General features: G+C 39.4%; 1 protein-coding gene, 1 long non-coding RNA gene and 1 pseudogene across 2 annotated transcripts in view; 1 reads left to right on the forward strand and 2 right to left on the reverse strand.

Moving 5' to 3' along the window:
• LOC110543269 (solute carrier family 22 member 19-like) overlaps positions 1 to 27,393 on the reverse strand; it is a 34,885-nt gene that overhangs the window by 2,758 nt on the left and 4,734 nt on the right. Inside the window, exons 3-8 of the mRNA XM_060386061.1 lie at positions 24,864 to 25,018; positions 24,594 to 24,762; positions 11,134 to 11,257; positions 6,120 to 6,235; positions 2,336 to 2,550; positions 664 to 772 (exon numbers count right to left, since the gene is read on the reverse strand). Coding sequence (XP_060242044.1) covers positions 664 to 772; positions 2,336 to 2,550; positions 6,120 to 6,235; positions 11,134 to 11,257; positions 24,594 to 24,762; positions 24,864 to 25,018 — 888 coding nt within the window. The remainder of the gene's footprint in view (positions 1 to 663; positions 773 to 2,335; positions 2,551 to 6,119; positions 6,236 to 11,133; positions 11,258 to 24,593; positions 24,763 to 24,863; positions 25,019 to 27,393) is intronic.
• On the reverse strand, positions 3,545 to 4,210 carry LOC110543268 (high mobility group protein B1-like; annotated as a pseudogene).
• LOC132654790 (uncharacterized) lies at positions 12,185 to 17,168 on the forward strand. Its single transcript, XR_009592494.1, has 2 exons — positions 12,185 to 15,136; positions 16,794 to 17,168. It is a non-coding gene; the product is annotated as an uncharacterized LOC132654790 (long non-coding RNA).

Consider the following 27,393-nt stretch of genomic DNA (forward strand, 5'->3'; position numbering starts at 1 on the left):
TTTTGGTTTTTCAAGACAGGGTTTTTCTGTGTAACAGAGCCCTGGCTGTCCTGGGACTTGCTTTGTAGACCAGACTGGCCTCAAACTCACAGAGATCTCCCTGCCTCTGCTCCCCAAGTGTTAGGACAAAGGTGTGTGCCACTACACCTGGCCCCTTTATGCTGATTTTTTAAAACTGATTTTTCAAAAGGTTAAAAAAATAGATTATTTCTAATGACTTTTGCCTTTTCTGGGTTCCAAATATTATGTGAGATTTAGTTAGTGGTATGTTACTATTAAATATACAACAGTAACTGACCAAAAGGTGACATTGAGGAAACTTTGGACATACTTGTTATCGTCACAATTAATTGCTTTAGGTAACTATCCAGTCAATGAAAGTAAATGAGCTAAGAAGCCAGCAAGATGACTCAGCAGGTAAAAGTGTTTGCCATCAAGACTGTGTTTCAATGCCAGAAACCAGAAGAAAATCAACTTCTGGAAGTTGTCTTCTGACCTCCATGGGTACATGATAGAAGCACATGTCTGCATAAACACCTATCGTATACACACATGCACACACAAAAATAATTTTAATGAATTAATTCACAGTAAATGTCAAAAATATTTAAGAGTAAATAAACTAAGAAAATTTGTTCTGACAGTAAACCTTGAGTCTTGTACCTGATTATGGTGGGGAGTAGCTCATTTGAATGCAGAAGAGTACTGCCAACAGAGACGAAAGAAAAAGCTCCTCCCAAAGTTGCCACAATCATACGTAGGATCTGCATTTCTAGAGAGAAGAAGGCCAAGGACAGTCATGAAATCTGAGCTGTGGGAATTTGTGCTCCCCAAATCCCAAGTGGAAAATATCCTTAATGGGGATGAGTAAAAGTGTAAAATATAGCGTAGAGAATGGATACAGAGCTAAACTTCACTCCATGACTAACAAATCGAAGAAGGTGACCTAGCTGCATATATCAGTTTACAGGGAATCAAAGCTTCTGAACAATTGGATTCATAGGCCTTAAATCTCTTCATATTCGCTTAAGAAGCAGAAAACCAGGTGTTCAGGAGGATCTCACTTTCATATTTTCCATCCAATTCCATCAGCAATTTCTCATGCAGAATGTAGGAATATCATGGAAAAATGACTAGGGATGATATGCCCATTCAGATACTCAAGGAATTTAAGTCCACAACGGATGTGAAATATTACAAAATCGTGTCATGAAAAGGTAGAAGTCCCACAGTGGTGTATGATCTGGAGATTGGCTTGGTTTGAAATAATGTCTCAAAACTCAAGAATAAGAATAGTAGTGGGAAGAGGGACTGCCTCTGACATAAACTGATTGACCTGCTCTTTGGTCACCTCCCCCTGAGGGGGGAGCAGCCTTACCAGGCCACAGAAGATGACAATGTAGCCATTCCTGATGATATCTGATAGACTAAGATCAGAAGGAAGGAGAGGGAGACCTCCCCTATCAGTGGACTTGGGGAGGGGCATGCCTGAAGAAGGGGGAGGGAAGGTGGTATTAGGAGGGGGGGAGAAAGGTAGGATTAGGAGGGGAGGAGGGAGGGAGTTTAGGGGGGATACGAAGTGAATAAAGTGTAATTAATAAAAGTTAAAAAAAAAAGAACCTCTGCTAGGAAAACTATCAGACTTTAGAAGCCACTCAAGGAGAGTTTCACAAAGCCATTTCCTACTCAATTCAATGTTATGTTAAGTTCCAACTTTGCACTGAGCCTTCAGGTGAGGCCTAAAGAAACTTACATCACTGCTGACATTCAAGAGTTACGACCCCTTGTGCACTGCTATTTATTACTTAAGTTCATTTAATTCAGTGGAGTCAACTCTAACAGTCTTAATGCTTAATCTAGTCATACTTATATGTACTTCAATATAAGTGATGCCCATTTTCTTGATATAACTTTCCAAAGGAGGATTATATTTGTGACCTTACATTATGAGGCTCATAAGCAGACACACAGAAGTTAGAAAATAAACTGTTACTGAAGCTGGAGTAGTGAGACAGAGCTAGACAGGAAGAAACAGTATGCTGCAGTCATTTTCAATCAAATTATGAGCTCTGGCATGGAATAACAGACCTTGGGAATAATTGGCACAAGTTTCCATGTGCATCTTGAATACAATAAACATTCATCTACTAGAACCAAATATGACTGACTTCTGACTCTTCTCCAGGCATCTTAATGGAATAGTATGCCCCAAATGTCTAGATTGATCACAAGAAACCCATAGAATTTATTTTGTTCTGATTTCACTGGCGGACCTAAAAGTACCAAGGAAAGGGAAGGAGGTCATTTCTTTGCTCTCCACGTATCTTTTCCTCACCTTGAGGCACAAATACTATGGCCAAAAGAGAAATTCCAAACAGGGACATGATAAACGGTTGACTTGTTCTACGTCCCATGTGATTCACTAAAACAATTCCAAGTAAATTGGCTGGAATGGAGATTGTACCAAAAAGACACTGCAATAGGAAGACATTCGTCCTTAGGTGCTGGATGTTAATCAGCAGGCCAAATGCAGATGTCCATATCACAAATCTGTAAAGAACGGAAAGGCACGTCATGAGTTTGGAGCTGATGTCAAAGCAGTCAGCTTTAGTTGTTACAATCTCAAGGTCTAACTGTGTTTTTTTAGGTCCCCAAAGTGGCAGTGCTGATGGCAATGACTCAACTTCCACCTAAGCTAGGTTCTTCTAGAAACCCTCAACCCTCAGAGAGACCCTCAAAGGCTGGCTGAATGCTCCTAACTGAGATAGTCAGCACATAATCTGAGTCCCCATGCTCACTTGGCTAATCCAGATTCTCTGAACAGTGACACACACACCCCAACATCCACCCACATAAAACCCAACACACACTGCTGCTGCCGCCACTGTTGCTGCTGTCTACAGCAGCTTGACATTTTTCTAAGTTAAACTGATATTTCTGTCCATTGAAAATGGTGGTTTGGTTGTTTCTCATTACTGCACCTGGTTACAGTTGGTGCTAAAACCCAGGAAAGGCACCTTTGGGGAATGAGTCCCTTCAAACAAAAACTGACAACTGGGCTTTTCCATGGTACAGATCATTTGCCTCTGTCATGCATCATTTTTTTTTACTAATAAAAAATTCTATTTACTTAGAAGTGTTCAGAATGTCAACAAAACAGCCACTCTTTTGGCATCTACAGAGTAGTTAGTATTCAGTTAACAGAACAATAATTATCTTCACAAAAGCTGCAGCATAGACAACTGAAGATGAAAAACAAAACAAAAAGCAAAAAAGCAAGGAAAATAAAAACCTAACATCCCCATGTCTAACTAATTTGTGCTGTGCACCACCAACCTACTTTAAATTCCCATGCCAATTTACAACCCCCAGACTGTACCAGACAAGGTTAGTGGCCACGGAAAATACTACCAGGACAGGGCTAGCTAAAGACACATTTGGGAGTGTGTTAACTATACAAAAAAAAAAGACTGTATAGTTAAAAACAAATTTTATTCAGCCTTATATTTCAATATTTTTCTTTAAAAGGAGTTGGGGGGGATTAAACGCTTAATAGACAAGAAAAAAAACTGCACTAGAACCAACTTATTCATCATCATCCCCCTCCTCATCCTCATCTTCCTCTTCCTTCTTTTCCTTGTTCTGTTCAGCCTTGACCTCTCCCTTTCTCAAGGAGTCAGGTTTTCCTTTGGTGCTGTAGGCAACAATATTCTTTCCCTATTTCTCCTTCAGCTGAGCAGCCTTCTTTTCATAGGGCTGCTTCTCATCTGAAGCAGTGTTGTTCCACAGTTCCCCTCGTTTCTTTGCAACATCACCAATGGATGCTCCAGGGTGCTCTCCTTTGATTTTGGGGTGGTACTCAACAGAACAAGAAGAAGACCAAAGGAGACATTTTGGGTACATTGGAGTCCTTGAACTTCTTTTTGGTCTCCCCTTTGTAGGGAATGTAGCTTTTCATTTCTCTCTCATAATAAGCCTTGTCAGCCTTTGCCATGTCTTCAAATTTCCCCTTTTCATTCTCAGACATGGTCTTCCAACTTTCTGAGCACTTCTTGGAGAACTCTGAGAAAATGACCGAGGCATCAGGGTGCTTCTTGTGTGCCTGCCAGGAGGTTTGCGCCAAGAATGCATATGAAGACATTTTGCCTCTTGGCTTCTTGGGATCTTTTTGTCCATGTTTAGTTGAGTTTTGTCTGCAAGGCAGAGTCATCCAGTACCTGTCCTGCTTTGTAGCATGGTTATCCTGTGCTATATGGCTAATATCCACTTATAAGTGAGTATATACCATGTGTGTCTTTCTGGGTCTGGGTTACCTCACTTAGGATGATCTTTTCTAGATCCATCCATTTGTCTGCAAATTTCCTTGTTTTTAATAGCTGAGTAGTATTCCATTGTGTAGATGTACCACCGTTTCTTTATACATTCTTCTATCCATTGCTTTCTATCCATCGTCTATATTCCAGCAGATCTCCACACAACTGGAAGTTTCCATCCAGAAATCAATCTTGGCTTTACTGCTCCAGAACCAACTTACCTCTCTAGCCTTGGAGGTCCTACAGAACCAGAGGGCCGTTGACTTGTTGACTGCCAAGAAAGACTTGTCTCTTGCTCAATTAAAAAAAATATATTGTTACTATGTAAACAATCCGGCCAGGTAGGCAAGGGGACACATCTTCACACAGATGTGCATCACACATCTGGAACACAGAACTGGACTCCTAGGATCAGACTTCAATGTAGGACTTTCACTATTGGACTCTTGCCTCATATCTCTCCTCCACCCTCTGACCTCCGTCCTCCTCACAGTAACAGTTGCTCCTCTATCTTTTCATATTTTTAGGAAAAAATGAACTGACCCATTGCTCAGTGAACCAGATGCTTCTGACATAATTCCCTCAGGTGTCCTACCATTGCCTTCTGGTTTGATCCCCTGCTTTGGCCCAACATTTCGGACTCCCTTTTCCAATGTCCACACTCAGACAGAAGTACTCAGAGGAGCATGATTGCCCCATATCATCAATAAAAGCCTGAAATGTTAAATTCTCAAATCTGGCCCCAAAGTGCTAATGACAATGACTTAACTCCCACCTGAGTGAGTTTTGCTAGGAAACATAAACCTAAAGCATTTTTCAGAAATCCTTAAATGCTGACTGAATGCTCCTTACCACAACTCATTTGTCTAAAAAGTCTCAAAGTTAACCTCCTGGTTCCCCATTGGCTAACCAGGGAGATGAGTGGCCTCTTCTTACCATCAACCGATAGAAAATCCAACAAGCTTTTGCAGCTGCTCCTGTCCTCTAATGTCCAAGGCAGCTGGACAGGATTTTTTTTTATTAAACTGTTCTTTATCTCCACAGAGAATGACTGTTTGTTAGCTTTTCTGTGCATGCTTATAATTTGTTCCCTAAAATATTTATTGTAAATGATAATTGTATAATTTAATTATTTTATTTTATGTGCATTAGTGTTTTGCTTGCGTGTGTAATATGTGAGGATGTCAGATATTGGAGTTAAAATAGTTGTGAGCCACCACATGAGTGCTGGGAATTGAACCCAGGTCCTTTGTAAGAGCAGTGAGTGAGTGCTCTTAACTGCTGAGCCATTTCTCTAGACCTTGATATTATGATCACAGTAGACTCTTATATGACTGCGAGACATATTGCTATTGAATTTTTGAAGGTGTAGTGAAGTTTGTGAGATACATGATGAGTCCTTCCTGATTTTTCACTGTATCTTGATCTGATTGAGGTTTAAATAACTGTATGTTGGGCTGGAGAGATAACTCAGCCATTAAAGGCTAGGCTCACGATCCAAAATATAACCACATGTATTCATTAAGATGTATACATTTGTGCATTTCATTTTGAAATTTTTATCTCTTGAAACTGAAAGAGGTCCAAGTTTGTACCATGACTGAGCTTCTCAGCATCAGGCTCTAGTGATGAGTCCAATTAAATGGTTGGATGAATACACTCTACACTGCACAATTAGTCTGTGCTCCTATATTCAAAACCTTTTGACTACATACAGCTCTAGGAATTTCTCATTTTTTATCTCCAAATGCAACAGAGAGAACATTTATCTTCAAACTATTTTAATAGGCACTGTATGAAGCCTACCTCACAAGGAACAGGAGACATATCCGCTTGCGCAGGTTGGGCGTACGGAACAAGTCCCACAGGGAAATTTTTGTCTGTGAGGCCTCCAGTTCCTCCTTCATGGTGTTTCTCACAACCTTCAACAACAACAACATTAATGAACTGATGGGCACTGTGGGTGTACTGGGCACCTGCAGAGAACTAGATCAATAGTCAGTGCTCCTGCCTAGTGAAAAATATAAACATTAAAGGAGCAGTGTCAGCTCTAAAAGTGGCAAGAAGCCAAGAGAGCTAGAAAATTTCAACTGATTTCTACAGTCAGGATGTGTGAAGCAAGGAAGTATAGATGGACTCAGAACACTGAAGACAGGGTGTAGATGAGAGATGCAGATTAGGATGAAAAGAGATGAGTGAAGACTCATTTAGTGTAAGACCTCTAGAGGTTTGACTGAGAAATGCTCCCCACAGACTCGGGTATTTGAATGCTCGTTACCCAGTTGGTAGCCCTGTTTAGAAGGTGGAATGGCTCTGAGATTCACAGCCTGGCCCTACTTCCAGTTTGCACACTCTGCTTGTTGCTTGCAGTTAAAGATTTGGGCTCTTGGGTTTCCTGCTCCAGCTCCCTGCTACCAAGCCTCCTCCACCATTATGTATTCTCCTCTGGATCTGTAATCTCAGGTAGACTTCTATAAGTTTCTTTTGTTGTGGTATTTTTTCACAGAAGCAGAAAAGTAACCAATACAGAAGTTGGTGCCAGATAGTAGCTTGCTGCTGTAGAGTCTGACCATAGACTTTGGAGCTTTAGACTAAACAATCATTAATGTTGTAAACAGAGTTTAACAGGCCATTCTAATAGGAATCTGAAAACAGTAGTGCTGAGAGTAATGCAGATGGTGGAGACCCAGCTCATGAGGTTTCAGAGGGGAACAATGTTAGCAGCTGGACCACAGTCTACTGATAGGATATTTTGGAAAAGAATATGGTTGTTTTCTAGCCATATCCTGAGAATTTACATGAGACTGAATTGATGGTTCTCAACTTGTTCACCTAAGACCACCTACAAAACACAGCTTTTTACATTGTGATTTATAATAGTAGCAAAGTTATAGTTATAAAGTGGCCACAAAAAGAATTTTATGGTCGGGGTCACCACAACATGAGGAACTGTATTAAAGAGTCACAGCATTAGGAAGGTTAAAAAGCACTGAATTAAATTAACAGGCAATAGACTAATTTATTTGGCAAAAAAAAAAAATTAAGACAGAAAAACATTGAATCTGTGGTGTGATTGTATTACTAAAAATTCTTACACAGGTCTACAGTGGAAAGGAGCTAGTGGAGCAAAAATAAATGCAACTGTAAAGCTTGCAGAGAAAAACATAAAAGTTAACTGGGATGATTTGCAATCAAGGCACATGCTTAAAGAAAGGCTGTAAACGGAGATGGACACCATTAAGGAAAGGCTTTTTGTTCTGCATTGGAGAAATGGGAAATGTGCTGAAGAGCAAGGCCCCACCATCTAAGCTTCCAGCTTGTGAAAGGAGAAAGCCTAAGAGAGTAAGCACTGCTCCAACATAAAAAGCTACAGTAGTAGATGTGGGCCAGGGTCCATCCCAAGCTGGCACAGCCCAGTTTGGTAATGTGATGCATGTAGTACTGGCTTTGGAGGCATTAAAGATGCAAGAATTGAGGAGGTCATGGATTTTGTCTTCATAGTTTCAGAGAGTCACTGCTAGAAGGCCCTTAGAGTCCAGGAGGCCTTCACAGTACATTGTGTAAAGCTGTGAAAGAGAAGCCTGGGTTTCAGTGAAAACCCCAAGCTATGTGAGGTGCCATCACCATGAAACATCTGCCAAGAAGAATGGAACAAGCCTAAAAGAGATCTATGTTGCAGGCAGCAAATCTAAAGCATAGAGCTTTGAAACTAAAGATCTAGACACTGGACATGGGGCTGCAGGATTTAGTGCTTGCCTTGCTGTGTTTTGGTCTCACTTTGGCCCAGTGTTTCTTCACTCTGCTCCCAGTCCTTCCATTTGGAATTAGGATATGTATTCTGTGCTGTTGTACGTTGGAAGTATGTGACTTGTTTTCATTTTATTTCACAGTGAGTCACAGTTAAGAGATTTTCTTGGGACTCAGAAGAAACTTTGTACTTTAGTGGGAGTCTGGTGCTCTGTGTATTCAGATGCTAAATTTTGGGCCCCAAGATCTGGTTACAGACCAGATGAGTGCATTCTCACATACACCTAACAACGCCGTGTAAACTTTGTTCCCCAATTATCTCTGATTGTTTTTTGTTGTTTTTGTTTTGTTTTGTTTTGTTTTGTTTTTTAAGGCTAGACAGCCTGTAACTGGGCAGAAAAGGGGTAAGGGGGTTTTGATTCCCAGGCTTGGGGTCTCAGGAAAGGACTATGAGGCAGGGAAGAGAAGAAAGAAGAAGATGGAGAGAGAGGACCTGGTCTGATGGAGCAGACAACCAGACAGTACCAATTTTGGTAAGTAACTCAGGATATGTCTGTGGTGGGGAAGTAGCCAGACTAGATAAGAAAATTAGTATAAATTGTACCTGCCCTGTTATTGTGCTTAAGTTTGTTAAATAAATCAACAGGTCTCTGTATCAATTATTTGGGAGCTGGCCATGTTAGAAAAACAGAATAAAATTTCTACCACACTTTAGTCTTCCGACAGTACTGAAACTAAAAACTATAGTGACTTTTCAAGTTAGGCTAAAAGCATTTTACAGTATGATATGTCTATCAACCAATGGCGTCCAGAGAGTAGAATATGGTGATTTTGATGAGAAATGTCCACCATAGGCTCATATATCTGAACACTTGGTCTCCAGTTGATGATTTGGGGATGATATCCAACCTTTAGAAGGTGAGTCCTTGCTGAAGGAAGTACATTACTGAGGGTATGCTTTAATTGTTTATCACTTCACTCCACCTCCAGTTCACTCTCTCTGTTTCCTGCTGCTATGCTTGCCTGTTGCCATGCCTCCCTCATCATTATAGACCCTTCCTCTGAAACCATAAACCTTTACATTACCACAGAAACAATAAGTAACTAATATGCTTTAGTAGCTTCCATCTTTTTATCTTGTCCAGAGACCAATCCCAGAGGATAGTGCTGAACTTTCTAAAGTTGTATTCCTCATTCCACCTAATCAAGATGATCCTTCATAGTCATGCTCAGAAACTAAACTAATATAAATAACCCCTCACAGGTATGCCTGGAGACTTGTATTCCAAGTGATTCTAGATCTCGTCAAATTGACCATACCATTGCTGATGCTTTCCTACCAGAACTACAATAGGAATATATTGCTGAATATATTACATGCTTTGCTATCAGGATACAGAGAAATTAAGCTAAAATTGAGCTGAAAACTTCCTCCCTGCTGTTTTGCTTTCACAGGCCTGGAAAGTGCTATGCAGGCTGCTGCAGAAGAATTTTCATCACAGTTTACTCAGCTGTAAATGCTTATGCTACACTATAACACACCAGATGTGTTTTCTTGTGCAATGTTGGCATCACTTCCATGGAGTGAATAGAGTTGGAGTTGAGGCCTGTACCACAAGCAATAGCTTGTATTTGATACATCAGACCCAGGTGAAAACCCATAGCTTTGCAAATTGTAGATCTTAACAGGGAGAGTGTGGTAGTCTGAATGAGAATAGTCCCCATAGGCTCATGCACTGAATGCTTAGTTCCTACTTTGTGGAACTATTTGGGAAAGATTAGGAGGTGTGGTCTTGTTGGAGCTGTTTCATTGTGGTGGGCTTTGAGGTTTCAAAAGCTACACCACTCTCAGTTAGCTCTCTGTGTGTGTATGTGCGTGTGTGTGTATGTGTGTGTGTGTGTGTCTTTGTCATCTCTTTCTTCCTCCTTTGTGCTTGTAGACAGAATATAATCTCTCATCTACTAATCAAGTACCATATTTGCTTGCCTGCTGCAATATTCCTCACCATAGACTCTAACCCTCTGGAACTGTGAACCTCCAAATTAAATGCTTTCTTTTGTAAGTGCATTAGTCATAGTGTTTTTGACATGGTAATAGAAAACACAGGAAGCTATTCATGCTGTTTGGGGGCTGTTTTGTGCTTTGAACATGATGTGGCAATTGAATTGCCATCTAAATATCTTTGTTTGTGTCCATAGAGTACTGTTGCTGTCAGTTAGGGTCAGGGAAGCTTCTTTTCACAGCGGGTGAAGATACTGCAAACTCACAAATGGTCAAAGTGCTGAAAATAAGTGGCTGTTGAGTGCTCATCCCTAGAATTGACATCTGTACCACCCCTCCCAATGCTCAAGGAACAACAAGAGCCAGAGGAAGCGGTCAAGCACATACAATTCTATCTTCAAGGCCTTATGTAGCCATTGTACATTTAAACTCTTAACCAGCCATTCTGGTTACCTGCACAGGACCCATCCTGAAGGTCCAGTCAACATTTCATCATGGAAAGTAGAAAGGCTTGTAAGGACTTTCCCTCTCTTCAGAACTTACTGACCATTGCTACATGAAAGGGTTCATAAAGGCCTACTGCTACTGAAAATTTATAGTCAGTTAATGATTTCTGAGATAGAAGATAGCCACTGTAAGTTGCCCACCATCCTGTAAATAACCTCTCACTGATGTTTCTATTGCTAACACTAATTCTACTTTTTGCTTCATACACAAAAAAGACATGAAAGTACAAAAGGACCGTATAAGAAGAGGAAAGGAACCAGTGGGAGAGAAGAACAAGAGCAATGAGTGATAGATACAATAAAATATATAATACACATACATGAATATGTTATAATAACTCATTATGTATAACTAATATATGCTAAGGGAAAGTTTTAAAATTAATAAAATGCTGTGGATACACTTTTACAAATTAAATTCAATAAGCAAAGGGAAGAAAAACACATTTTAGTTCCTTTTGAAAGAAATATAAGCAATAGAGTGACATATTACACCTTTTGCCTATACATATATATATCAAGCTTATGTTTCCTTTGTGTCATAACCAGCTCCCATTATGCTTACCTCTATGGTTAGGACATCTCCAGAATTCTTCATTCCATTTATGTGTGCAACTTTTCTAAGTTCCTTTAAACCCTTCTGGGGTTTGTTGGTCATAATCAGCCACCGAGCTGACTCTGACAGCCACCTATTCAAGAAGAGGATGGAATAATACAATTCTTCTGTGGTCATTTTCTGTGCCAAATTTGTCCATGGATATAGCTTTATTATTAGTCTGATGGTTACAACTCATTCTGTTATATAAGTAAATATAATCCAGTGTTTTCTGGTACTAGGACACAATTTACCCATGCAGTACACTTGTACTTTTGAAATGTAGACTTGGAGTCATGTTGGTCTCCCTGCTATGACTTGGAGGTAAAATTTACATAGAGTTCAGTGAACTGAAACAAGAGACACTTATATAGTACTTTTCCAGATTTCCTTGTTAGAATGTAGAAAATATTTAATTAAGCATCTCTGAAAAAAATTACATACTAATTATATCATCTGAATTGCAATCATTCCTACACCAAGAATGTGATGAAAGAATAATCTGATGAAAATTTCTCATTTATATAATGGGAGCATCAGTGCCACAATGTTGAATGATGTGTTGTGAAATTTTAAATTACATGACTGAGTCTGACAGAATGTCTACTCATTTGTCTGCATGAACTCATCTAACTGTATCAAACCTGTAATCACCTCTAAGAGTCAGTTCTAAACAAGTATGTCTCTTCTTTAGGTTTGTTTGTTAGTTTGTTTGTTTGTTTTTTAAGGAAAAGGTATAATTTCACTTTGGAAGCTAAACCCACATATCCTCTTGCACTAAGTAGGAAAACCCAGCTTCCTCTGCTCAGGCCCATCCAAGCAGCCCAGAAACTCATCTGCAGGAGAAAATTACATCTCAACCATACTAATACTTAGTCCTCTCCTGAACATTGTGTCTCTGGGGAAAGAAAAAAAGAGTAACCTGAAAGGAAGAAGAAGAAGAAGAAGAAGAAGAAGAAGAAGAAGAAGAGGAGGAGGAGGAGGAGGAGGAGGAGGAGGAGGAGGAGGAGGAGGAGGAGGAAGAAGAAGAAGAGGAGGAGGAGGAAGAAGAGGAAGAAGAAGAAAATTAAGAAACATTCAACCAGAAAAGTTCTTCAACTGCTTCAGTTTCAGCTCAGAAACAATAAGAACATGATAAACCAAGAACATGACTCTTCCAAAAATTACTAATCCCAGAAAAAAATGACCCATAATGAAAATGACCAGAAAAAAACCCAGACAAGTAATTCAACACAATTATCACAACTATGTTTAGCACCTCAAATAAGATGTAACTATAGGGCTAGAGAGAAGGCTCAGAGGTTAAGAACACTGGCTGTTCTTCAAAAGGTCCTGAGTTCAATTCCCAGCAACCACGTGGTCACTCATAACTATCTATAATGAGAGCTGGTGCCCTCTTCCAGCCTGCAGGTACATATGCAGGCAGAATACTGTATAAATAATAAATAAATAAACCTTTTTTTGAATGTGAATTTGCTCCAAGAGAACAAAACCAGAGAGATAAAATAAGTAAGTTAGTACAGCAAACAAAAACAGAATTTAATGAAGAGGTAGAATTACTGAAGAAAAAACAAGCTGAAATGATGCTGAAAATGAAATTTTCAATAGTCCAAATAAAAATTTCAGTGAAGCCCAGGCTGGCTTCAAACTCATGATCTTCCTGCCTCCACCTCCTTCAGCAAATCCTACTGGCATGTGCCACCACAACTGGATGTTTCACTTGGGTTTTTTGTTACACTCCTAACAATAGGAGTGGGATTTCTCTGACTCTTTTGCCTGCTTCTATGACATTTTTTCTCCTGCTGGATTGCCTTATCCAGCCTCGATATAAGTGTTTATGCCTAGTCTTATTGTATCTTGTTATGCTGTGTTTAAGTTGGTAGCACTAGGAGGCCTGCTCTTTTCTGAAGGGAAATGGAGAACAGTAGATCTGGTGAAGAGAGGGGATGGGGCGCTAAGAGGATTAGATGGAGAGGAGGCTCCAATCAGGATGTATTGCATGAAATAATACATTTCTTAAATAGAAACAATTTTAGAAGGAAAAATAAACCTCAGTGGAAAACCCCATCAACAGAATGGATGATGCAGAAAGCAAAGTATCAGAGATGGAAGACAAAGGAGAAGAAACAAGTCATTTAATGAAGGTCAATAACACTTTGGTTTTGTATTGTTTTGTTTTGTTTTGTTTTTTGAAACAGGGCTTCTCTGTGTAGCCTTGGCTGTCCTGGACTTGCTCTGTAAACCAGGCTGGCCTTGAATTCACAGAGATCCACCTGCCTCTGTCTCCCTGAGCTCTGGGATTACAGATGTGGGCCACTGCACCCGCAAAGATAACAGTTCTTAGAATAAATGAATGGATTGATGCTTGAGGGGTTCCACATCTTTTACCAACTTCAAAGAAAGCTGAGGGCCCATCGAAGGGCCTGTTTTTGTTTTTGTTTTTTTAACTCTGGGTTAAGACTACAGGTATGTGGGAAGATCCACATTTCCTAGAAGCCCTAACAGTATCTGAGGAACTAGGGTGGGCCAGATCTGACTCTTGGTACACAGGCATGCAAAGAGTTCCTTAACTCACAGCAAAAGCTACTTACCCAGTCAGAAAACACACAGGACAATACTTGAACCTCACAAAAACAATAGAGATAAATCTTCCAGCCCTAACAACCAGTCCCACTGAGGAAGAGTGTAGAGAAAATATCTTGTGTATTGTTTGAATGCATTGCCTGTCAATTAAAAAGGCTATGACCCATAAGAAAAGGTAGAATAGCAGGTGGGACATCCAACAGGCAGAAAGGATTCTGTGGTAGAGGTAGGTGCAAGAGATTCATCTGAGAAGATGTGAGGACAGATACACGATACCTTATAGGAGCTAGTTTTTTAAACTCTAATTTATTTGGGGGTTCCTAAAGCCTCTACCTCCCTTCCAACCCCCCAACCCTAAGTAGGAGAGAAAAAAGGTTAGAAGGGAAAGGGTACATAGACCGCTTCACTTCTTCTGGCTGGGCAGGGTTGTCACATTCTTTTGGGGGTAATACCAATCTCAGTCACCAGAATATCCAGCAATCCAGGTAACCAGGAAACCAGCAAATGCAGCAAGAAGTCTTCTTTCTTCAAAGCCTCCTCTCCCGTCTCCTCAAAGCTGCCGCCCGGTCTCCCTCTGGGTTCTCGTGTTTATACCCCTCAGAGTCCTCAGACTTCAACTAACTCCAGCTGGCAAAGACCACGCCCCTGCATGAGGCAGTTATCAGCTGTGGACAAACTAAAGGACAAACTAAAATCCCACACTTGAGATTAAAACAAAAACTTGTTTAAATAACATAACTGAGTTTTTAAAGAAACCAAAACTTCAATTACAGTACCTGAGCAGAGGTAACCAGCCCACGGCAGAATGTAGATTAGGTATAAATTGATTATTTTAAGTTACAGTCTAGTCAAAGAGCCTAGCTATTTTATATGGCCTGAGTATTTGTAAATATATTTTGAGTCTCCTGAGTCATTATTCTGGGAGCTTGGGGCCTAGAGAAAAAATAGACATCCTACTACAGATGGTACACTGAATGTGGGGCCTGAATCTAATCTTACATTCTGGGAAGTCCTGGGTGAAAGGTGGTTTCCCAGCCAAAAAGTGGGAAACTGAAGCAGAGCGCATTTCAGAGGCTCAGCTCCCTTAAGAGAAAACGCAGCCTTGCAGCAAAACCAGCAGAGGGCAACAGGTGGCACAGTAGCTGTGGATTCTCCCAAGCACAGCAAGGTTTAAAGCACGCTAGAGAGAGCTAAGTAGCCTGTGTGAAAACTGTAACTCAGTTTGGGTCCACACAGGAGAGGCATGCTGCGGCCTGAAAGTCAGAGTGGCTCCAGCCAGAGTTGAGTAGAAAACGGAGCCAATGAGCTACAACAGCCTATGTGATGAGCTTGCTGACCAAGGCTGATGACAGTGCGAGATGCAAACCGAGAAGTCCCAAGTGTCTGAATGGTAAGGCATTGAGTTTGGAAAACAGTAAAAAAGAAGGAAATTGGGTGCAAAAAAAAAAAAAAAAGGAAAAAATATTTGGTTTGAAAATAGGAAAGTAAAGTCTTTAGGGAGAGGAAAAAAAATTTTTGAGAAATATTTTGTATGTTAAAAATGGAGGATGACACAATGATACAGTGCATCCGAATTTCATCCGAGTTTGTTTCTCATAGCATACAAATAATCATTTTCAGTGACAATTGCAGTTTTGTACATCCTCTTTGGGAGAGATCAGAATGAGACAGACTTGGAGAAGGAGACTGAGAAATAAATTGCTGAATTAGAGACCATAGAACAGAGATTAGAAAAAAACAGTTCCAGATGAGATAAGTCCACAGGGGCTTAAGGAAATTGTAAAATGGCAGCCCATTGAGATACGGGATAAAAAGGCCAACATGGTCAGACTAGATATTATATGAGTACTGTAAAAGTTCGATTACTGAATGAAGGTCCATATGCTAAATTAGAAATGTAGATCCTATTTGGTGTTGCCTTGGAACAAGGTCATACAATGGCTTATGTTCTTCATGTTACAGAGTTTAGAGAACTAAAATATATGCACAATGTCATAGGTTCACATTCAGAATTCCAATGGACTTTCTCCTTAGATTCTGAGATTGCACAATCATTGAAAATGTGAAAATTATGGAAATATCTGTACAAATTGAGACTGACAATGTTCCAGCAAGTGTCTCTGGTAAAATGAAACAGTTTTTGCATTCTATAATGTGAAGCATGTTGCAGGTATACCATAAAGTCCTGCAGGACAAGTAATTGTGGAGAGACCAGATAATGCTTTAAAGGAAATGTCTTTTCAGATGAAACCTGATGGTGCTTTGGCATGCTTATTCTTTAGAATACAACAGTTATTTGGACATTATGGCATAGAAAATGTTACAGATATAACTTACAATCATACAGGTCAAGCAATAATAAAGACATCTAACAATAATTTAAAAGAAGCACTCATGAAGCAGAAGAGGAATAAAAAAAAATCCCAGAGATAGATTAAATGGTGCATTGTTGACTTCAATTTTTTTAAAAGTCAATGAGACAGGTAGCATAGCTATTCAAAAGGACTAATGAATTAGATCAACATATATATGTGATAACCTCAGAATGGAAGAAAGAGGTTTATTGTGTTGGGGAGGAGACTTTGCATCAGTTCCAACAAGAAAAAGAAATCTGTGTCTTCCATCAAAACTGTTAAAAATCAGATTTGATAGAGGGAGACCCCTGAAGATCTTAGCTTACCAAAAGACCAAGACAGGCAATGTATATGCTGGTCCCTCTTTATGGGAATAGCTTTGAGACTGGCTAAGACATGAATGTCTTTGAATAGCCATTAAATAGCCAATAAATCTTGTTGGCTACAGAGTCCTCATGACATATTCTTACATACCATCCTCTTATATAGTATGGATGGAGATTTATATTGTAGTTTGGTTATACAGTCCAAACTAACTTATAAAGAAAGACAGATGTCTTTCACCTGCTCAAATAAAAAGCAAAAAAAAAAAAAATTGTCTTTAACTGATCAGTGCACATTGCACATTCCATACATTTGTAATTACAGAACTGTATATTACTTGTGAGAGTTTATATGTTAATATGTTTACAGAACAAAAGGACCAAACACCAATAGAATGGAGATGGCCTTGACAAGACTCAACCTGGAGAATGCTAAGAGGCTGATATGTTTGTTCCAGCACGCTGCTTGATCTAGACTCACACTAATCCATTGCTGTTTCATCAAACCTTGCTTCCAGGACAGCTTCAAAGAAAGCTGCTGATACCAATTGGTCCAGTATTTTAGGCTGTTCCAAACAAAATTTCATTTAAGCCTGCATTTTCACAGCATTTAGAGACTGGACAACAAATGTTACAGCTGGATTTCTTAACCATTTTCCCAATTTTTCTTTGACTTCCCAAAAAATGCCTTCCCCTCCAGAAAAAAATAAATAAACTTGAGAACACAATGCCCAATTTCCCAAAAGGTTGAGTGAGTAAGTTTTGGTCATTCAGTTAGTTACATATTGTTATATGGTTTTGGTCAAGAAGAAAATAAGGTAATAAAAGATTAAACTCAGGAATTAAAAGTGAATGGAGGGGAGATCCAAAATGGCTGCAACCAGGCACACAATATCTGAGGGGCACAGGATCCGAAACTCAGATATTGGTGAGTGAAGGGACAGCTGAAGCCAGATCATCAACATTGAGGCTTCTTGGGCAAGAGGGGACAACCTGTGAGCTGAGATGTCAGGTCACCCACTGACATCTCCAGGGACTAAGAATGGCAAATATTCAATACACCTGCACTTCCCCTTGATGATCCTCCCTCCTTGGAGGAGGAGGCCCACAGTCCCAGCTGCTCCACACACGGACCTCGATAACTGAGACAGTAGAGGAAGGCCTCCCATTACCACAGTGGCTGAAGGAAGTACAGGACTCCCACGTCTGTGGACAGCTATACAGTCTTCCCAGGGCCTCCAGGGGGTGAGTGTACCAGCCTCCCAATTCTGCAGCTGCAGCAGCACTGAGCTGATGGATCTCCTACACTCGAATTTGCCCTGACAGGCTCAAACCTGAGGGTAGAGAACATGGGGAACACTTGTGCTTTCCAATTAGGCCCGCTAGCGAGTGAGTGCACCTTCAAGTGAGTGTGTGCAGACCCCAGATCCAGGATCCCTCTACACTAGCAACCAGACATCGGATCCCTCCCACCCACACCAAACTGTGAGCAACATAGGGATTTTGGGGACAGCTTTCTCAACATTGAAGACCCTGTTCTGTGGCTCTACCAGTGGAGTCCAGGCAGATCTGAATACCAGGAGGACAGTACGACAGGCCTGTAGGCCACTGAGGTGCTCAGGACACCTGTGCATGCACATTGTGCCCAAGAACAGCGCCAGCACCCACAGCCCCCTCTTGTGTTTAAGCTGCACATTCCAGTCATAAGCAGGCTCTACCACCTTGTCCTTCAAGTCACATTTCTACACACACACCTACACTTGCTCGTCCATACTTGTGCACCTGCACCTGAGACCTTCCTCCCTTAGCTACATCTGAAACACCAACACACACTCTCAAACTGGTGGACCTGTCTCATCTTCCCTGAGGAATACTCCAGACACCAGAGAAAGACCCAGTTTGAAGTACAGACCCCAGAAAAAAACAGTGAAGGTTACAGATAAGCAGAGCTAGAGGTTGGTAAAAGAACACATCCAACAAAAATCAGGATATCATGACCACACCAGCAACCCCCAAAATAAATGGATATTTTAATTCATTGGAAATACGGGAAAATGATTTTAAAGCTATGCTTATCCAGTTATTAGAGGCACATAAATAGGAAACAAACAAATCTCTCAAAGAATACAAGCAAACATAGACAAACAAATAGAGGCACAAGTAGAGATATAATTGGCGGCATGTAGAGAGGAAACAAAAAAAGAGAGGCCATCATGGAAAGACAGGAATCCACATTCAAACAGATGAAGGAAATGGTGCAAGACAGGAAAACAGAATTAGAATCAATAAAGAAAACACGAACTGAGAAAATCCTGGAGCTGGAGAACTTAGAGAAAAGATCAGGAACCACAAAGGTAAGCATCACCAACAGAATACAAGCTGATGCGTCTAAAACAAAAAGGGGGAACTGTAGAGAGCTGCGGAATGCTATGCCTTAAAGATGGAGCTGGTTTCCGCCTTCCACCTTCCCGATGGTGAGTGCTCTCTGTCACGAACAACTCCACATTTGGCTAAGGCCGAGGATCTGGCTTGTTTCCATGTATGTGGACCTATCTGCATTGCCCCCGTGGCACGCCTGGGTTGGCTACCCAGAGGCTATTTAAGCTGTGGGCTGGCTTTCCCCGGGGTCCGAGGATTGTTCAATGTTCCTGAATAAACTGCATTGAAAAAAAATAATAATAATCAAACTTTCAAAAATCACTAACAGATTTGAAAATGTTAACAAAATGATAATAAAGTGAATGAAATACAATAAAAAAAAAAGAATACAAGAGATGGAAGAGAGAATATCAGGCACTGAAGATACACTTGCAGAAATTGATACATCTCTCAAAGAAAAAGTAAAATGGGAAAAGTTCCAAACACAAAACATCCAAGAAATCAAAGATGCCATGAAAAGGGAAAATCTAAGAATGATAGTAATAGAAGAAAAAGAAGATTCCAGGCTCCAAGGTCCAGAAAATAGTTTCAAGAAAATCATAGAAGAAAATTTTCCCAACTTAAAGAAAGAGATGTCCATAAACATACAAAGGGCCTACAGAACACCAAATAGACTAGACCAGAAAAGAAACTCCTCATACCACATAATAGTCAAAACACTAAATCTACAGATATATATATATATATATATATATATATATATATATATATATATATCAGCAAGGGAAAAAGGCCAAGTAACATTTAAAGGTAGACCTATCAGAATCACATCAGACTTCTCAAAAGAAACTATGAAAGCCAGAAGGGCCTTGGCAGATGTCATTGTCATGCAGACTCTAAGGGACCACAGATGCCAACCCAGACTACTATACCCAGCAAAGCTTTCAATCAATATAAATGGAGAAAACAAAATATTCCATGACAAAACTGAACTTGAACAATATGTACATAGCAACCCAGCTCTACAGAAGATACTAGAAGAAAAACTCCAATCCAATGAAAATTAATACACCCAAGAAAACATAGGATATGGATAACATCAAAACAAAAAAATTAAAAGAAAATAGCATAGAAACACAGTAACACCACCAACTCCACAATAAAAAGAACTAACATTCATTGGTCACTATTATCTATCAACATCAACGGACTCAACTCTCCAATAAAAAGACACAGACTAACAGAATGGTTGCGGAAACAGGATCCAACATTCTGTTGCATCCAAGAAACACACCTCTGCAACAAAGATAAACACTACTTCCGAGTAAAAGGCTGGAAAACATTTTTCAAGAAAATGGACCTGGAAAACAAGCTGGGGTAGCTATCCTAATATCTAATAAAATAGACTTTCAACCAAAATTAATCAAAAAATAAGATGAGGGGCACTTCATTCTCATCAAAGGAAAAATCCGCCGAGAGGACATCACAATCCTGAACATCTTTGCCCCAACTACAAGAGTGCCTGCATTCCTAGATAAAATATTATTAAAGCATAGATCACACATCGATCCCAATACCTTAATAGTGGGAGACTTCAACACTCCACTCTCACCAAGGGACAGATCATTTGAACGAAGCTAAATAGGGAAATAATGACTCTTACAGAGGTCCTAAATCAAATGGACCTAATAACTGTCTGCAGAACTTCTCATTCAAACTCAAAATAGTATACCTTCTTTTCAGCACCTCATGGAACCTTCTCAAAAATTGACCATATAGTTGGGCACAAAGCAAGCCTCAACAGATACAAGAAGATAGAAATGATCCCTTGTATCCTATCATACCACAATGGCCTAAAACTAGACCGCAACAACAACAGAAATAACAAATAGCCTACACACACATGGAAATTAAACAACTCTCTACTCAATGACAACTTGGTAAGGGAAGAAATGAAAAAAGAAATTAGAGACTACCTAAAATTCGATGAAAATGAAGGCACAATTTACCCAAATTTATGGGGCGCAATGAAAGCAGTGCTAAAAGGAAAGTTCATAGCAATAAGTAACTCCAGAAAGAAGTTGGAGACATCTCATACAAGCAACTTAACAGCACAGCTAAAAGCCCTAGAACAAAAAAAAAAAAAAAAAAAAAAAAAAAAAAAAAAAAAAAAACAGACACATCCAAGAGGAGTAGACGATTGGAAATCAAACTCAGAGCTGAAATCAATGAATTAGAAACACAGAAAACAATACAAAGAATCAATAAGACCAAGAGCTGGTTCTTCGAGAAAATCAACATGACAGACAAACCCTTAGCCAAACTAACTAAAAGGCAGAAAAAAACTATCCAAATCAACAAAATCAGAAATTAAAAAGGGGACACAACTACAGACACTGAGGAAATCCAAACAAGTATTAGGTCTTATTACAAAAGCCTATATGCCACAAAATTTGAAAATCTAAATGAAATGGTCAATTTTCTTGATAGATTCCATTTATCAAAATTAAATCAAGATAAGGTAAATAGATTGAATATTCCTATATCCCCCAAAGAAATAGAAGCAGTCATCAAAAGTTTCCCTTCCAAAAAAAAATCCCATGGTTTCAACACAGAATTCTACCAGACCTTAAAAGAAGTGCTAACTCCAATTCTCTTCAAACTATTCCACAAAGTAGAAACAGAAGAAACATTGCCAAATTCAGATTATGAGGCCACAGTCACACTCACACTCAAACCACACAAAGATTCAACAAAGAGAATTACAGACCACTTTCACTTATAAACATAGACACAAAAATATTCAACAAAATATTCACAAACCAAATTCAAAAACACATTAAAAAGATATTCCACCATGACCAAGTGGACTTCATCCCACAGACGTAGGAATGGTTCAACATACAAAAAAACAAAAAAAAAAATAGACAATGTAATCCACCATATAAACAAACTGAAAGAAAAAACTCTCATCTCATTAAATGCTGAAAAAGCTTTTGGCAGACTCTAACTCCCCTTCATGATAAAAGTCCTGGAGAGATTGGGGATACAGGAAATATTCCTAAATATAATAAAGGCACTCTACAAAAGCCTATAACCAACATCAAATTAAATAGAGAGAAATTCAAATCAATTCCACTAAAATCAGGAACAAGGCAAGGCTGCCTATTCTCTTCATATGTATTCAATATAGTACTTGAAGTTAAAGCTAGAGCAATAAAACAACTGAAGGAGATCAAGGAAATATAAATTGGAAAGGAAGAAGTCACAGCATTGTTATTTACAGATGATATAATAGTACACATAAGTGACCCCAAAATTCTACCAGGGAACTCCTACAGCTGATAAACACCCTCAGTGAACTGCCTGGATACAAGATTAACTCAAAAAAAATCCAGAGCCTTCCTATATACAAAAGACAAATGGACTGAAAAAAAAAATCAGATAGCTCTCTTTACAATAGCCACAAACAATATAAAATATCTTGCAGTAACCCTAACCAAGCAAGTAAAAGATTTGTATGACAAAAACTTCAAGTTTTGAAGAAAGAAATCTAAGAAAATACAGAAGATGGAAAGATCTCCCAGAGTCATATAGGATCAACATAATAAAAATGGCCATCCTGCTAAAAGCAATCTACAGATTAACTGCAGTTCCCATCAAATTTTAAAGAACTAACACCAATATTTCTCAAATTATTCTGTAAAATTGTTTTTCAGAAAAGGAACATTTCCAAACTCTTTTTGTGAAGCTAGTATTGGTGCTATTTTACTAGGCAGTCAGAGTGTCAAACACCCTTACATTTATAGCCATAGCTTTGTGCTGCTCTCAACCTGAGTTAGAAAAACTTCTTATTGCAGAGGGTAGTGGTTAAAGCAGGGCATCATAACTGTTCACAATGCTGAGAGTAAGTGACTGAGAGCTCAGCCCCAGATGGGATGTCTACACCGACACACCTCACCCAGAGTTCAGGAATGTAGTGAAAGAGGGGGTGGAAAGAATGTAAGAGCTGGAAGCCAGAAAGGAGTGCTGTGAAATGCTGCCCTCTCAGTATGGCATGGCTGCTATAGACATGAGCTCACAGCACACAAGATCAAGGCAATTAAAAATTCTAGCTGTAAGGGGAATGGGAACCCCAGATTCCACCCCTAGCTGAGGAGTTATTGGCAGCTGATGGCTATTGGGAGACAGAGAGTCACTTTAAGAGTGTGGTCACTGATTGGTTCCCCATAACCCAGTGAATAACCCTACACATAAGAGCACATGGATAGTGCTCATTGGACTCACAGGGGAAAATATGTAAGTAAATAAATAGTACCCAAAGTTGGGAAGAAGTGATGGAGGGCCTGTGGGAGATGAAAGGGATGTTAGTAATAGATGTGATCAAGATACGTTGTGTTCGTGTATACAATGTATATATGAAAACTTCAAAGGATAAATAAATTCTTTTTGAAAACCTGAGATACATACATTCTATTTGAATACCTAGTAAAAATTTTAAACTTTCAAACCAAAAAGTAAAAATGAGCCCTATTTGATAGCAGACACCTTTAATACTAGCACTAGGTGGGTAGACACATGTGGTCCTCTGTGGATGCAAGGCCAGGCTGGTGTGCATAGCAAGTCCCAGGACAGCTGGAACTGCACAGTGAGAGTCTGTGCAGCTTAAAATTTGTTAAATAAAAATTTGAAATGAAAATAAAAACATGAAAAGGAAAGAAAAAGGACATAAAGAATAAATAAGTGGGCCATTCTTCCTACAGCTGCTCTTTTAAGATTTTATTTTTATTTATTTTACCTTTAAGTGAAAGGGTGTTTTTGCCTACATGTATTTCTGTGCACCACATGCATGTCTGGTGCCCTTGAGGGCCAGAAGATAGCATTGGGTTCTCTGGATCTGAAGTTTTAAGTGGCTGTGAACCACTATGTGGGTGCTGAGTATCAAACGTGGGTCCTCTGAAAGCATCCAGAACTCTTAACCACCGAAACATCTCTCCAGGCCCCTCCCTACAGTTTTAAACTAAAAAACCATGTATGTTCTTCCTTCATTAAATAGTGGGGATTAATTTACTTCTTGTCTTTTATCCATATCACCTGCAAAGATAAATTCACAAAAGTTTCCAAATGTTTTCCTTTTTAAAGCCACACATAAAAACACAACTGCAGTTAGAGACTATGTAGTCTTTAAAGATTGTCCTGTATGAAAGGGAATTTTTTGCAAAAATTCCATTATAACCTGGATAAGTAAAGCTTGGTAGCAAAGACACACAGAAAGAGCAAGAACATTCTGGTTCTTGAATTCATTTACTCTCTCTTTTTTAGGGTAGTTTTTTCCTAGTAAATAAAATTACTTTGTAAATAATAAAATTTAAATATCAAATAGTGCATATGTTTAAGTATATCATATATGATAGTGATTAATAGGTATGTATTGAATACACTTCATCGGAAATTATTTGTTATTTATCCATAGTATGAATATGATGGGATATCTTATCCATTTATTAATAAAAATCAGAACTCACAATTAGAATCTTAAGTTAATGAGTCCTCAGTATATCTCTTGTCACACATGTATATAATTTTATAAAACTACTTATGATTTCAAATTCAAGTTTAATTCAGTCTCCTTGGTTCATCTGAGAGTCCTGCTTGTCCTCATATCACAAAATACGAAGGGGAGCATACACTGTCAGGTGTGGACTCAGGATTAATGCATTTCTTTGGTCCTGATTCCAGGTACATTGTCATCCCAGGATTCCATAAGAAAGAAGAGAAAGGAAGTTCATACCTTGAGGCTACAAGTAAAAACAACATTGGTACAGATACAGCCAGATGGAGGTGGTGCCAGTTTCGAAAAGCAAAAGCCAGGCCTGCCAATAGTATCTGTCCAATCGCCCCAGCACATAATAACAGTGATGTTGCCATGGCTTGGAATTTAGGTCTTGTCCATTCTATAACTGAAAGAAAAGAAAATGAATCTTGACTTCCAATTAAGGTGGAAGGGACATCGAGGTCAAAACCAAAGCTTGGAAAATGTCCATCAAAAGTTTTGACTTACTGAGCAAGCCGCTATTTGTCAAAATGGTTGTGGAAGAGATCCCTGCCAGGAAGCGTAACAAGCAATAGACAAGGAAGGTGGGGGCAAATGCTGCACAGGTTTCAGTGATGGCCATTTGCAGTAAAGCACATATGAACATCAACCTCCTCCCAAACCTGAGGGAAAGGAAGGGTTAAATTATGGGACCAATGCAATTGGCACACAAACTGAAGACACTTTAAAATAATAATCAAGAAATAACCAATAGTGTATAGCCTACAAAGCAACTTCCTGTATTTGTAAACATTATGAACCAAAGCATCTTCTCCAATTTGTTTCTACTATTTTTGCTTCTAATTCAAGCCACAAGACTTGTGTAGAACATTGGAGTTTTAACATAAGTACCTCCTATCAAATTATTCATTTAACATGTATTAATAACATTTCATTGCTATGACCAGGTTTTTTTTTTCAAATGAAAAATTTTACCAAACAGATTTTTATCAAAATAGAAAAGCACAAAAAGTGAGAATTCAGAGTATTATTGTCAACTAGAAGAGGAATTCTTTCTGCCCAGTTGAACGAAGGCATATGCACTGATTTAACAGAGGTGAGTAAAAGTGGTGAACCACTCTGTGGTATCTGCTACTCTCAATAGCATATTTACATTGTGACATTAATTATGCATTATATTTTATGCTCATCTGTACAACAGACTTATAATTCCTTTTTATCACTCTGTACTTGCTAGGCCAACTATTAGTATAAATGCAGTTCTGTTCAGGAGCATTTTCTTTGACTAACTTTGGAACTATCCAGTGATTCTTCTTTTTTTTTTACTTTTTTTATATTTTACTCTTATTTTTATTAATTACAGTTTATTCACTTTGTATCCCACCTGTAGTTCCCTCCCTCTTCCCCTCCCAATCGCACCCTCCTTCCCTCTTCTCCACCCATGCCCCTCCCCCAGTCCACTGATGGGGAGGTCCTCCTCCCCTTCCATCTGACCCTAGTCTATCAGGTCTCATGAGGAGTAGCTGCATTGTCTTCCTCTGTGGCCTGGTAAGACTGCACCCCCCTCAGAGGGAGGTGATCAAAGAGCAGGTCAATCAGTTTATATCAGAGACATTTTCTGTTCCCATGACTAGGATGCCCACTTGGACACTGAGCTACCATGGGCTACATCTGTGCAGGAGTTCTAGGTATCTCCATGCATGGTCCTTGGTTGGAGTATCAGTCTCAGAAAGGACCCCTGGGCCCAGAATTTTTGGTTCTGTTGCTCTCCTTGTGGACCTCCTGTCCCCTCTAGGTCTTTCTATCTATCACTTCTTTCATAAGATTCCCGGCACTCTGCCCAAAGTTTGGTTAAGAGTCTCAGCATCTGCTTTGATACCCTGCTGGGTGGAGTCTTTCAGAGGCCCTCTGTGGTAGGCTCCTGTCCTGTCCCCTGTTTTCTCCTTCTTCCAATGTCCATCCCATTTGCCTTTCTGAATGAAGATTGATGGTCTTACCCAGGGTCCTTCTTGCTTAGCTTCTTTGGGTGTACAGATTTTAGTATGTTTATCCTTTATTATATATCTAATATCCACTTATAAGTGAGTATATACCATGTGTGTCTTTCTGCTTCTGGGATTCTTCACTCAGGATTATCTTTTCTAGTTCCTACCATTTGCCTGCAAATTTCATGATTTCCTTGTTTTTAATTGCTGAGTAGTATTCCACTGTGTAAATGTACCAATATTTCTGTATCCATTCCTCAACTGAGGGATATCTGGGTTGTTTCCAGATTCTAGATATTACAAATAAAGCTGCTCCAAACATGGTTGAGCAAATTTCCTTGTGTACTTGAGCATATTTTTGATATATGTGTAGGAGTGGTATAGCTAGATCTTGAGGAAGCCAGTTGTTGCCTTCTAAGGGAGAGTAATTCACACTGCATCCAGGTAGAATAAGAAACCAAAGTTTATCTTGAGGATAGTTCAGAAAAGCAGAAATAGCTCTTCTAAGTGGAAAGCCAGGCAGCACTGTGAAAGTCAGCCTCCAGTATCTGAACTTAGTGGTCTTGATATATCCTGTGCCTTCTCCTTATCCTCCCCTGGGGTGGTCTTTAGGTATCTTCCTTCCTTCCTGGCATGGAAGATGCTTTCTAAAAAGCTGCCCTTACCTACAATACAGTCTTTTACAATTACATGTACAAATATGTATAAAGGTAGAAGCCCTCACAAAGTTGACAATGCACTAAGTAAAGGCAAAGGTTCTTCTTGCATGTTCTTCAGAAGAAAGCTCTGTGGGAACCAGCAAGAACTTGTTGAAACCAGCTTTGTTGTTTTCCCTGACCCTTCTCCTGCTTCTTGTCTGGTTACCTCATACCCAACTGCCAGACTTCTTGCTCGTCTTGCTCAGTGTTCCTGGTATTGGGAACACTGTTTTAACCCTAATAATTCTAAGTCATGGGAAGATGAGGCATGTGGATTGTGATTTCAAGACCACCCTGGAATATACAGAGAGTTTGTGGCCAGCATGTGTTACACAGTGAGATGCCTTCTTTAAA

This window comes from Meriones unguiculatus, chromosome 1, assembly GCF_030254825.1.
Source record: "Meriones unguiculatus strain TT.TT164.6M chromosome 1, Bangor_MerUng_6.1, whole genome shotgun sequence".
NCBI lineage: Eukaryota > Metazoa > Chordata > Mammalia > Rodentia > Muridae > Meriones > Meriones unguiculatus.